This window comes from Macaca nemestrina, chromosome 10 (genome assembly GCF_043159975.1).
Source record: "Macaca nemestrina isolate mMacNem1 chromosome 10, mMacNem.hap1, whole genome shotgun sequence".
NCBI classification, from domain to species: Eukaryota; Metazoa; Chordata; class Mammalia; order Primates; family Cercopithecidae; genus Macaca; species Macaca nemestrina.
Window position 1 is genome coordinate 58,094,554 of NC_092134.1, and position 14,811 is coordinate 58,109,364.

Consider the following 14,811-nt stretch of genomic DNA (forward strand, 5'->3'; position numbering starts at 1 on the left):
CTTAGCTACCCAGAAACTCCCTGAACCCTGTCCTCTTGACTTTTCTATGGAGACTACATTGGATAGACATGACTGATACATGGACAACTGTGTAGAAATGTGATTGGACAAAAGTGTATGACCTAATACTGATAGACTGAAGAAGGAAACCCAGTAAGGAATGCCTGTTCAGACTCTTCTTGGCCTCTGTGCAGCATTCCTTCCTCCATGGTGGGGGCAGGACCCCTTCTGAAATGGGGGTCTTATGGCCTACAATTAGACAAGGTAGGTCAGAGAATTTTTTATGGACAGCTCCAACACAGAAAGGCAGGAGATGATTCCTGCCTTGAAGAGGGAAAAGAGCAGGTGAAAGAAGGGCAGGAGAAGGTCAGAGAGGGAGAGAGAGAGATTCCATTTTCTGAGGCCTAAAGTGCCCTAATATTATAATAAAAGATTGTAACAAGAACAAGGAAGGGCAATGGGAATTATAAACTGGGCCTATGGATGAAATCATATATATATAATATATATGTATATATATGTGTGTGTGCACGCTTGCGTGTGTGTGTATATGCTTGTGTGTGTATGTGTTTATAAAATCACAAGTAATTAATAGCTGATGTAGGACTAGAACCTAGTTAATATGTTCCCATCTAGTACTTTTTCTGTATCATAACAATACTTCCCTTTTTGATTAATTTGCTAAATTGTTATGATTAGGTCTAGGAACAAAAACTATAGTAATTATATAAGACTTCTAACATAGAGGGAACATATTATGAAAATATGAGCACGCGTTCTCCTTTTCTCATATATTTTAATAATATTTTATATTTTTTCTGTAATATCACTGTAAACTGCTCATGCAATGATAAGCACATACAAACAGCTTGAGAAGAAGAACTTAGGAATCACTAACCTAGGTCTAATTTTGAAACTAGAGAATGTTTGTGGGAAGGCATAGTCAGCCATTCTCCCTGAATTGAGATTTAAAAAAATTGACATGTACCCTAAAAAGCCTAATTTATATAGAGAAACTATCAGTGATTTCCTTCAGCTTTTTTTAATGTAATTATTTTCCATTGTGTACCATATCTTTGAAAGAAAAAGTATATAGATGTATATCTCTTAAGTATATATAAATATAAATATGTATTTCTTGTTGACGATTATGTTAAATTACTCAAATCTTGAAAATTACTTCTTTTAAGCTTTAAGAAGTATCTTTCAATTCTAGTAATCCATGAATTGGATGAGCAAATTGGTCTTCTCCTGTGCATATTACTCATGATTTTAAAGGTCAAGCTTATCTTCAGTTTAAATGCACAGACGCTTAAAGTCTGCATAATGTGCAGTACATTATGATAGACAAAGATGTATGGGGTTGTTGAGAACTGAGGGAAGGCAGGCATCTTTAGATTGTTTTTCTAGTTAAAGTTTTCTTTGAAAACAAAAGGAGGGAGTGGAAAATGATATTTTTTGAGTACCTATTATTTGCTAAGCACCTTGTTAGGTATTTTATCTACATTCACATTTAAAGGTAACAACTTGATTAAAACATTGAAAAAATATATTTACTTGAGTTTGAGAAAATGATGCTGTAATTTCTTTGTTGTTGAGGAAAACTGTGTTAGAACTTTCTATTAAATAGTGCATTTGCTGAAGAAGTAAATGGTAATGTAATGGTAAAGTGAATAAACTGGCATAAGGGACTTATTAAAAATTATACCTTTCAGTGTAAATTATAGAATGATATTAGAGTCATTCAAATCTGTATTTTCAAGCATGAAGACTAGCAGAAATATAATTACTGGTTATAATGCCATTGGAAGCACTCCAGGACCGAATGTGACTTTTGAATTAACACAGATATAATACATTAAAAGTATTTAAATGTTTAAAATTGAGTAAATGGTAACCACACATACACAGACACACACAGATATCTATATATCTCTATGTAGATAGATGTATAGATATAGAAATAAAGTTGAAAAGATAAATTTGTTTCCAGAGCATGGGGAGGGGGGTTGGTATACAAGGAAAATAGAAAATTGGTCAAAAGTACAAGTTTTCATTACACAGTGGATTAAGTTCTGGGTGATCTATTGCACAGCATGGTAACTATAGTTTATAATAATGTATACTTCAAAATACCTAAAAGGGAGGATTTTAAATGTTCTCATCACAAAGAAATGATAAATATTTAAGATGGTAGATATGACTGTATTATTCTACAATATACACATGTATTGAAATACATGTATTGAAATATCATATTGTACCCTATAACTATATACAATTATTATTTGTCCATCAAAAATAAAACTTAAAAAAGATAAATTTGTGAGCTATTGCCACTCCTAAATGGCTCCTATCTTTACAGAACTGTTTACCATAGGTTCCTGTAAATCACTTTTTTAGTGGCTTTGATTGGACTTTTTTTGTAACTTCCTCAATTTTCTTATTAAATGAGTTATCGTATTTAGGACTACAGAAGATGTAACCAAATACAACTAAGATGATTTTGTTGTGACAATATATAACTTAAAATTGCAACACTTATCTCTGATTATTTCTAGGATTTTGAGTCTGCATGGCTAATTCTGGATGACAATGGCAATGGTAAGGTTGATTACGGAGAATTCAAACGTGGTATTATTGGTGAAATGAATGAATATAGGAAATCATATGTTCGAAAGGTAACTTTGTTAAGTAATCTTTCAAATTGTTATTTTTAATAGATTGTTAGGTTGAGTATTTTAAAAGTTTAATGAATTACCATTTAAAATGTTTTAAATCTATTTACTTGTAACATATGTTGGGTTTAGTAAAACAGAAAACAAGTCCATATGCATACAAATCGACCCAGAATGAAGCAAAATAACTTGTGTATATATTTTAGAGAAATACTATGAGGGGAAAATAAAATTTGAAATCAAATTTTGGTTAACAAATTACTAGCTCCATAAGTTGTTGCCTCCATAAATTACTAGCTATGTGAATATATGTATTATAAAATATTCCTAAGCCTCAGTTTCCTTTCTCATAGAATTGGTGTAAAGATTGAATAAGATAATGCATATACAATTCTTAGCATTGTGGCTGTTCCAGTGTCAATACTCCAGACATTTTGTTTTAGGATGATGACTAAAAAATGTTTCTCTGGTGTTTAGAATATGCATGATAAATATTAACTTGCAAATTAAAATAATCATGTTAAATTGGAATTAAAAACAGGAGTACTGACTTTAATAGGAAGCTACGTATTACTTGAGTTTTGGTAGCCATTTTTTGGATCATACTTTTGAGCAATGTAGTTAGCTTTTTTTCTTTTGTATATGTACTTAATATTGAAACAAAGCTATTCTATATAATGTAAATAATTATATAAATCTCAAATACAGAAATTAGTCTCTACTGGGCAAGAGACACAGTAAAAACCTTAAATTAGACAAATTCACCACATAATATTTATAAATGTGTACTTATTCATGCTTTCCATGTCCTTCCTGGTGATAGGTTTGAGAATCTGGAATCGAAATTGGAGACTTGTGTCTTTCATAAATCTTGGTAATGGGAACAGAGGGCAAGAGAAGTGTTATGCAGTTCTGTATTAGTTTGCTTGGGCTGCCATAACAAAATACTACAGACTAGGTGACTGAAATAACAGAAATTTATTGTCTTATAGCTCTGGAGGTTAGAAGTTCCCAAACAAGGTGTCAGCAGGTTTGGTTTCTTCTGAGGCCTCTCTCCTTGGCTTGCAGATGACTGCCTGTTCTCTGTGTCCTCACATGGTCTTCCCTTTGTCTGTGTTGCATCCTACTGTCTTTTATTTATTTATTTTTTGAGATGAGTCTTGCTCTGTTGCCCAGGCTGGAGGGCAGTGGTGTGATCTTGGTTCACTGCAACCTCCCTCTTCTGGGTCCAAGCGATTCTCCTGTCTCAGCCTCCCAAGTAGCTGGGATTACAGGCATGTGCCACCATCTTGGCTACTTTTTGTATTTTTAGTAGAGACAGGGTTTCACCATGTTGGCCAAGCTGGTCTTGAACTCCTGATCTCAGGTGATCCACCCACGTCAGCCTCCCAAAGTGCTGGGATTACATGCGTGAGCCACCGTGCCTGGCCCTACTGCCTTCTTATAAGGAGACACCAGTCATATTGGATAAGGGGCCACCCTAATGATTTCATTTTAACTTAATTATCCCTTCAAAGGCCCTACCTCCAAATACAGTCATATTCTGAGCTACTGGGATTAGGTTCAACATATGAATTTTGGAGGAACACAAGTCAGTCTACAATAGCTTCCATATTTCTATGAATGCAATATTGTGAATAACCAGACTTGATTCTAGTTTTGACCCCGCTGCAAATGTAGAATGTTGCTTTGGGTAGCTTGTGTCTTTCTAAATAGTGAATACTCTTCCAATGAAATATTTCCTGATATCTTATGATACTCAGAGCTACACTGAATTAGAGGAACAAAAACACAACTACATTTTAAAAAGTGTATTAAATTTCAAGAAATAGAGTAACATAACTCATTTAAAAAGTATTTCACTTTTTCATTGATTTTAGGGAGGAAATATTTGCAAATTCACTTCTTGAGTTAAAATATTCGTCTTGGCAATCTCTTTTGGCCATTTATACGAATCCTAGAGCTGGAAGTTACCTGAGAGGTCTTTTACCCATCTCTTCAGTTTTCAGGGGAGAGAGGTCATGGAAATAGAGGTCAGGTTACTTTCTCAAGGTCAGGATGCTAGAAAGTGGTAGAGCTTTCTAATTGAGTACAGATTTCCTAATATCTTGCTTCACTATCTTTTTCTCCTGTATTTATAACGGTTCTTTCATATATCAGTATAGTACTTTTAAAATGCCATGTTTATAGCTCAGAAATAACCTACTATAAAATAGAAAATTAGATTCCTATGTCTAATAATTTTACTTAAAAAATAACATTTGTCAGGCTGGCCATGGTGGCTCGCGCCTGTAATCCCAGCACTTTGGGAGGCCAAGGTGGATGGATCACCTGAGGTTAGGAATTTGAGATCAGCCTGACTAACATGGCGAAACCCCATCTCTATTAAAATACCAAAAATAGCTGGGCCTGGTGGCAGGCGCCTGTGGTCCCAGCTACTCACTTGGTAGGTTGAAGGAGGAGAATTGCTTGAACCTGGGAGGAGGAGATTGCACTGAGCTGAGATCACATCTTGCACTCCAGCCTGGGTGACAGAGCGAGACTCTGTCTCAAAACAACACAACCAACCAACAAACTAATAATAATAACATTTGTCTATTAGGCCTTTATGAAACTGGATTTCAACAAAACTGGCAGTGTGCCTATTACAAACATAAGAAAATGTTACTGTGCAAAGAAGCATTCTCAAGTAATTTCAGGTAATTATTCAGAGTTAAAATGCATTGGACTTTGAAAATATTACTTAAAGATAATATCTTTATATTAATTTAAACCTTAGATTGAGGCATTGGGGGGGGGGAAATAAACTATTTTTTTGAACCAGAAACTTAAGAACTATTTGCCTTTCTTCATTTAATAGTTCTTAGGTCTATTGCCTGTACTCGTTTGTTTGTTTGATATTTATTATCAATATAGAACTCATTTCCTATTTAGAAGATAGTAAGGGATTTAAGTTAAAAAGAATGAAATAGCTTTAGAAAATAGATAAATACATATGCAGGTTCTCAGAGTTATTTCTACTATATCTTCTTATATAGTTATCCATACTTAAGGATTTAAGCGAAATGAAGGAGTGTCTTTCTCTAGGGATGGAGCTATGCATAGAATGAACGTACATATATCTATCAAAATTCGAGGATATTGTAAATTCCATAAAGTAACTCTAGAGATTCATATCCTACTGTATTTTTTCTAACTTTTTTACATAATTGTTTTATAAGTGCATCCTTTTTATAAAGAAAGCATTTGACCACAACTCTCCTCTTTACATTTCCTTCCATAGAAGTCAAAATTATCATTTAGCATATATATTCCAGCTAATACATTATGAATTTTACTTATTCTATGAATTTTCATGGCTATGTGCGTACTGTAAATATTTAATACTTTTTGAAGTTTTTTTGACATGAAAGGTACACTGAAGAGAATGTTATATAATTTGCTTTTTACACTCACCAGTATGTTTTGGAGTTCTTTATATATTAATCTACATTGAGCCTCGTTATTTTTTATCTTGCAGTATATTATTCTTTTTATAAGTCAATATACTATCATTTACCTAGCCATTGTTTTATTGTTAGATTTTAAGTTCTAATTATTGATCAACAACTAATGAAGCAATAAATGCGCTTATTTGTGACTCTTCAGGCCTGTTTTCTACTGCTTCCCTGGAGTGATATTAATACCTAGAATTACTGGGATGTCTGCATTTACAATTTTAAGTGATACTTCCAAATGACATTGTAAAATGACTATACTAGATTATATAGCCATTTGTTGAAGAGTTCTTTTCCTCCACAACTTTGCCAAAAACTTTCACTTTGCCAATCTGATAGGTTAAAAAAAAAAACATTTTACTTGGAGTTCCTTCATTACTAGGGAGGTTAAACATATATTTGTACATTTATTGATTGTCCATCTTTAAGGAATATTTATTGACCATATTTTATAATAATTTCTTTTCAACTTATAACTTTAATTCTGTACTGCTAAATACTATAGAATACTATTATTTTTAGAATTTTATTCCTTACTATTAAAAGAGAAACACTGTAATTACTTTGGTTTCTTATCATCATTAACTCTTATATATGGTTAATTTGTCACTTTTAATTATGAAATGAAAAACGTGAGATTTGGTTATGAAGATTAAAGCTAATCATCACTGGATTCCAAATTTCTAATTACCTATTTCTGGTCGAAATAGTTTAATTTGCTTATTCATGACATTAAATAAATTACAGCTACTCTAAGAGAATTTCTAGTGTATATTTAATTGGTGCTAGTGTATTTTTTCCCTTTAAACACATGTCATTGTCTGTTTCTTTCTCTTAGTCATACTAAATTTAAGAACGAAATAGTTTAACACCATGTATTTTTTCTCTTTCTCTTTTCTCATCTAATAATATTAATTAGGTTGCTAAAATAGCTTCAGGTTTATTACGTTTCATGGAATTTTTGATGAGGGTTTTATTTTTGTTGTTGGGAAAGCCTTTCTTGGTTTCAGAAATTCCATAATTTGTCTTTGCGTTCACATTAAGAATGACAATAGGTAAGCTAAATATTCCTAAATAGAAGAAAACTTGTCACTGTATTTCAAAGAAGAAAAAAAGTACCCCATTATTATTTATTATTGCAAATTATAATCTATTCATATGCCCACCTCTGGGATATAGTTTGTTCACAATTTACAATTAATTTCAAGGTAAGGCTCTTATACCACATACAATTTAATTTTAACTATAGAAAATATTCCTTCTTAAATTTGCTTAAGTAATATATTAGAAAAAAGTATTTTAAGGTTTAATATAAATGGGATATCCCAAATATATTTCTATGTAATAGTTTTAGAAATATAACATTTGTTGCTGTAAATATTTTCTAGTCTCCGAGAGGACTGAAAAAAATTCAGTTATAGATGATAGGAGGTAGGTATTTCCTGGGTGAGGGATATAAAGGAGGTATGAAATTCTTCACTATTTGAAATATAAATCAGAGTGAAAAATGTTTCCTCAGATGAAAATTGTGTTAAAACTCCTCTGTTCAAAAGTATGGATGGTAAACAAAGAGGGAAATTTCTCCAAAATTTGTTTTTATATAGATGGGATCTTGATTAGTTTTTAACCTTGACTAACATTCAATTAAAACTTCATTTTATTATTTTATATTACCATCTCTATGTAGCATCATTATTCAGTCTTTCTACATTCAACTTGTATTTTATAGAATAATCACTTTTTCTCTATTTCTTGTATATGTTTTTAAAAGAAAGCAAACTTCTTAATATTCAAAGCAGATTTCATTCCTTTAGTTTGGAAGACACTTTGCAATGCATTATTGTCTATGTCCATTAAAGAACCTCTGGTTTGAGGGAAAAAAATTAACTCTCACCTTAATTTTGTCCACCCCATTAGACAAACGGTTTGAGTGGTATTCCCATCTAAGCCTGTTATTTAAAACATAACCTGACTTTAAAACGTTTTAGATTCCAAGTCTTTGCTATTGTGAATAGTGCTGCAATAAACATATGTGTGCATGTGTCTTTATAGCAGCATGATTTATAATCCTTTGGGTATATACCCAGTAATGAGATAGCTGGGTCAAATGGTATTTCTAGTTCTAGATCCTTGAGGAATCACCACACTGTGTTCCACAATGGTTGAACTAGTTTACAGTCCCACCAACAGTGTAAAAGCGTTCCTATTTCTCCACATCCTCTCCAGCACCTGTTGTCTCCTGACTTTTTAATTCTCATTGTGGTTTTGATTTGTATTTCTCTGATGGCGAGTGATGAACCCAAATGTCCATCAGTGACAGACTGGATTAAGAAAATGTGGCACATATACACCATGGAATACTATGCAGCCATAAAAAAGGATGAGTCCGTGTCCTTTGTAGGGACATGGATGCAGCTGGAAACCATCATTCTCAGCAAACTATCGCAAGAACAGAAAACCAAACACCACATGTTCTCACTCATAGGTGGGAATTGAACAATGAGATCACTTGGACACAGGAAGGGGAACATCACACACCTGGGCCTATTGTGGGGAGGGAGGAGGGGGGAGAAGGGAAGGAAAGCATTAGGAAATATACCTAATTTAAATGACGAGTTAATGGGTGCTGCACACCAACATGGCACATGTATACATATGTAACAAACCTGCACGTTGTGCACATGTACCCTAGAACTTAAAGTATAATAAAAAACAACAACAACAAAAAAAACGTTTTAGAGGGTCACATAGAAGTTTTTTGACCCCTTTTCTGCTATTGTATATGGGCCTCTGTTTATTCTCTTTTCAGTGTTATCTGACCAGTCACTATAGCTTCCTTTCATCTTTCAATTCCTCTGTTCTTTTTAAAATTTTATGATAAAAAAAAAATTGTGTTCTATGCTAGGATCCTGGAGATAGATCAGTGCAGGAGAGCAGGGGGCAGGGAAGGAGTTGCAAATTGAATGAGATGAAATAATTCCAGTTCATGTGTAAATAAATTGGCTGGTAGTTTGACAAAAGATTTCAAATTGTTGCATGTATTTCATAAGATGATTAAGTATTCCTTTATCATCATCAGTCATTTCACTGAACTTTTTAGGAAACTGTTTCATACTCAGTACTATTTTACAGGCCATTCAACAGAGGAAGAAATTAAATCATCCTTTCTAGAAACGTTAAAAGTTGCCTGCAGCAAGTCTGATGAAGTTTCATATGGTGAATTTGAAGATTACTATGAAGGTTTAAGTATAGAAATAATAGATGATGAAGATTTTGTTACCATCTTGCGTACTCCATGGGGGATTTAGTCTTTAATAATAACATATGTCATCAGCACTAAGCATTTTATTGGAGAGATGATTTCAGTGTAAAGGATGATCAAACACTGGAATATATTTTCCTAGGACTTCCTTTATTCTGTTTTTTTTTTTTTTTTTTCGTTGAGTCTGGAAAGAACTATCCAGAAGGATAGATGTAGGGGCATGTGAGTGTTTGTGCGTGTATATGCCTGCTCACATGTTCATACATTTGTAAAGGTGTCTTTTTGGTTTATTACTTATCTTGCATATATTTTAGAGGTCATTTTTTATTAACTTCAATAGAAAAGTTATGTCTGCATCAAACAATATGGCAGCATGTATTTATTAACCAAGTTTCCTGTCCTTTCACATTGTTTTTAGCTATCTCTTCCTCAGAATATATTTGCCACCATTGTCAATTTGATAAATTAGAATTGGGCCTAAAGCCAGTGAAATAATTCAACGTGTTTTTAACATATGAATATATTAAAGGATATGCAAGAGAAATGTTTCAAGCAGTGTGATTATAGATGTTTTCTGTATATAGAATATTTAGAATGATGGAGGTTTACCCCTATGATGCTCATTTAAATACTGACTTGTCTTGTAAATCTTTGTCTTCTAAATTATGTACTGTTGTTGGTTAAATAGAGCACAATGTAGTTTTTCTAATGACCAGTTGTATTTGTTCTTTTATTCTGTTTTAAAACAGCATCCTTTTTACCAGCATACAATTGTTATTTAGCTAGAAACAATACAATATGAAGGGGAAATGTTCTTTATTAAGATCAATACATTATCTTTTTAAACAAAGATCCTAAAAGTGTATTGTTGCAAATATGAATCTAAGGAATAGTTCAGTAATTATTGCCTAAAATGTGAAAGCATATTTTGTATCCTAAAATGAATGCATCATATTCTAAACATCTCTTTTTGTATAACAAACAATTGAAACATTTCCTTCTAAATATATGTTATTTAATAGTTACATGTATTGTAGTCATTCTTTCTAAATTCTTTGCTAGTCATTTCTTCCTGGGAATGCAGAGAAAAGAGACAACTTTATGAGTTGTTTCCAACTTCATAATTTTAAATTTTCTATGTTAATGTAACATAAATTAGAAAAAATAAGTGATTCAAAAATGAAAATATTTACTTTGTAGAATATGACTTTAGACATCACTGTATCCATCTGTACTTGGCAGCAACATGAGAAGTGTGATACATGTGTACCCAACAAATTCAAAGTTGCGCTTTTCAAGATTTGAGGAAGTACTAAAACTTAGTACTAAGATATGAGAGGGAAAATATGTGTAAACCTCTTAGTGCTATTTTCACTGGCTAAATTCTTTATTTCTTGACTTTTTAAAAAATTTGGTTATTAAAATTAAAACAATATGCTAGAAGACATTTTGGCAGAAATAAGTCTATAACACTATTTTTGTCACATATCTTTTTCTTGGAAAAATTTATCCAACTATAGAAATCTTAAACCATACAAATTGTTCTTGTTAAAAATGACTAATACTGGAGGTGCTCAATATGCATATAGTGCATTTTTCATTGATAATTTTTATTTAGTTCTTAAGAAACCTATTCTTAATGTTGGCATGTCATATTTTTCTGTTTCTATAATCAGAAACTGTGTAGTCTGTTATACCGTAAAAAAAATGGGAACCTACTTTTGGAATGTAACATGTTAACATGACAGCATACTCCTAATAGTCATCTTAATCTTCCTAATATAAGCATTCACATGTGGTTATTTGTAGGAAATATCTCTACTTAGGAGATTTTTTTGGTGTATTTTGTTAGAATTGGTGACACAGTAAATCATTCTGCTTTTGGATTTGCCTCACTGCCTGCATTCTTCTTTGATTTTGGTATAGTAAAACCTGTTATTTAGTATTAAACTTAATAAAAGAGCATTTAAGAGAAGTGACATTTCAAACATCCACAACACAACTGACTTTTGAAATCCTATGCTTAATAGTCTTTGTAATTCTAAAAGACCTTTTGAAAACTTTAAAATATTACATTATATGTTGTAATGTTGTTACATGAATTTTATAGTTATGTATATTTTATAGATCTCTATATCTTTGTAAGTTACTTGCTTGTATGCTATATAATTGCTTTCTCAGTTAACCATACTGTTTATGGAATTGTATATATTGATTTTTCTATTTTTACATTTTAAAAATAAAAGTTTAGGGAATTTTAAGGAAAAACTCACATTTTATTAAAAAGACAAGGGATATTATATAGGAATTTTAAGCTAACTTTTAATGGAAAGGACATACATATTTGAATGATGGAGCAATTATAGTATAGTTAAAAATGTATGTCCCTGTTTTAAATTTTATAGTATATAAATATATGTGCTAATGAACCAGTGACTCTGCAGAGAGGAAGTCACTTAGAGTAATTCATGATTTTGATACAGCTATAGATCATATCTTATTTTACATATTACTTTTGACTTCCTGTTTAAGTTGTTATCAGGATAGAATTGTGTACATTAGGCTATGTTTACTGCAGATTATGTAACATGCTTTTATCAGATTATGGTTTGTAGTGCTTGCAGATATAAAACATGTACCTTGATAAGCTGTAATCACTACCAGGTTGACCAGCAAGGACAAACATGAAATGCTTACAAAAAAGAAAGTACTTTAAAAAAAGAAATAGAAGGTAATGAGCATATATAAAACAAGCCAAGCAAGAGAAGAGCAAAGAGAATCTGCAGAGTAGACATGGATGTATTAGTTTCTGATCATGAGAAGAAGCTCTTGTCATATCCTTCCATTTTTATTTTAAAGTTCTATAAACTACTGAGGAAAATTGATTTCTTGGATGTACTTAATAAAGAATAAATGCTTCATATTGGAGCCACTGTGCACTTAATCATTATTTATTCTGCCAGTCAGTCATTTGTACAGGGTGAGTGGCACTACCCTTGCTGTAGGCCAAGGCTCTGAGATATTCTAGATTTTTCTCACACTCTCTATTATCCACTCAGTCTCAGGTGTATTGGTTCTTGAATTTATCCATTGGTTCTTTAAATTTCTCTCATTCACTGTTTTCAATGCTTATGCCTTAGTTCAAACTCTTACCACTTGTCATGTGTACTCCCCCTCATCAACTCTGCCTCCTTCCCAATGCTGTTTCAACCCATTGATGTTGGAATGCCCTTTTGCAATATACATTACTTCCTGAATAAAATTCTTCCCTGATACCTCATATCTCTCAGAAAAGTTCAAGCTGTGACCTTAACACGTAAAACCTAAAAGATCGGGTTTTCTTAAGCTCATCTCCCTATACTCAGCTCATTCCCCACATTCTTCCAGTCATTTTGAACTATCTAACAGCTTTTAAAATGGATTGTGAGGTTTCCAACCTCTGAGCTTTCTTTTTTTTTTTTTTTTTTTTTTGAGACGGAGTCTTGCTCTGTAGCCCGGGCTGGAGTGCAGTGGCCCGGATCTCAGCTCACTGCAAGCTCCGCCTCCCGGGTTTAGGCCATTCTCCTGCCTCAGCCTCCGGAGTAGCTGGGACTACAGGCGCCCGCCACCTCGCCTGGCTAGTTTTTTGTATTTTTAGTAGAGACGGGGTTTCACGGTGTTAGCCAGGATGGTCTCGATCTCCTGACCTCGTGATCCGCCCGTCTCGGCCTCCCAAAGTGCTGGGATTACAGGCTTGAGCCACCGCGCCCGGCCCAACCTCTGAGCTTTTATATCTATTCTGCTACTTTTATCTAAAATTATTTTCTGCACTTAGTGCATTAAATTAATTCATACTGATCTTCAAATACCTCCTTAAGAATAATGTCTTCTGAAAAGTTAGACAAACTCTTGAATCTGATATATTGGGATCCCATTGGCACCCTGGGTGTACCTTTACTGTAGAATTCATCACTTTCTACTGTAATCATAACTCTGCTTGTGTTTCTCTCACTAGACTGTAAACTTCTTGAAGGTAAGAACAATATCTTATTCAGCTTTGTGATCCTGGTGGGTGTCTAGCAGTGTCTGACATGGGGTAGGCGTTAAATCAATTATTAGTCGGCTGGGTAAATGTGTGATTTATTGAGCAGAAATTGTCAGGGTTCTTGTTTTGGAGCACTTTTGCATCGAAACACTTTAGTAGACTTCACGTAAATAGTATGAACATGCAATTTTGTGCAAAATTCACCTATGGAGGCAGTAAGTTACCCTAATAATGCACAGAAGGCATGTTCTAGCTGGCCACTTGTCCACAAAGCCTCACTGCTTAGGGGCTACTATACTCACTCTCATTTCTTGGAACTCAGTCAACATCAGCTAATTAGGCTTCTAAGCATAATTAATTCCATCCATGAAAATGGTGTGCTCTTAGAGCCTTAAAGGAATCTTGGTCCACCCATGGATCAGAAAGATTTCTGGTTGTTCGACTGATAATAAAGTAAGCAGACCCTGTCCTGGAATGTTGCTGCTACTTCCTTTTTGAACCTTTCGTGCAGAGTGATGGCTGAAGTCTCTAAAGGACAAACTGCTGGGATTGTACTGATTTTACAGAACAGATTGTGTAAACTTTTTTGGCCTCCTTGCTAAGAAATGTTTGTTTAATAAATGTTTATGTGGCAGAACTTATTCTCAAATGTATGTCATTACAACCTAGAAATAAGGCATGGGGTAGCTAATTTCCACCTACCTCAAAGACTTTTTTGCAGAGAGGGCCATGGTTACCTACCACAAGGAACCTATTACTTGTGCATGGCTTAATTGGCTTAAGTCAGTTCATAGCTGCCGTTCTCTGTCAGACACTGTAGTATGCATCACAGACCCAAAAATGGCATGGCATTTAGGCAAATACAGTGCCTAAAGTAGTAAAGTTAAAGATTCAAATACCAGAAGTCCATAATTGATACAACATGGACATAAACTATGTATAGCAGAGCGTTTAAGACCTGCAAATGTTATCCTAGGGGAGTAATAATAATTCACTATTCTGAAAACATATGATTCATTAAGGTATTATTGAAATGCAATGGAAGTATTTTAATATAAAATACTGAAATGGTAAAAGATTTTGGAGAATTGATTGTATAAATTGTGAAAATGTACTAATGGATACACATTTTCAGATTTCTCTCTTTAATCTTATATAAGCTGATTTGTATAATTTTTGGATAGCCAAGCAAAATAAAGCCATTTGGAAGGATTTGAAGAAGCAATTACCTATCCAGTGGACAAATTTTATTCAAGGAGAAAAAAAAAATCAAGTTTCTTTTTGCTTTTAACTTTCCCTTTTATCAAGTTAGGATGGGACTTCCAAGCCATGTCTAAATGAATTTAGTTA

The 14,811-nt window shown here is 33.2% G+C and overlaps 1 protein-coding gene across 7 annotated transcripts in view; it reads left to right on the plus strand.

The window, feature by feature from the left end:
* LOC105473344 (calcyphosine 2) overlaps positions 1-12,365 on the plus strand; it is a 64,443-nt gene extending 52,078 nt beyond the window's left edge. For all 7 annotated transcript variants that reach the window (XM_071071405.1, XM_071071408.1, XM_011727124.2 and 4 more), the window contains 3 exons: positions 2,562-2,681; positions 5,281-5,377; positions 9,308-12,365. In XM_071071405.1, coding sequence (XP_070927506.1) covers positions 2,562-2,681; positions 5,281-5,377; positions 9,308-9,483 — 393 coding nt within the window. In that variant the 3' untranslated portion in view covers positions 9,484-12,365. The remainder of the gene's footprint in view (positions 1-2,561; positions 2,682-5,280; positions 5,378-9,307) is intronic.
* Positions 12,366-14,811: the final 2,446 nt, after the last annotated feature.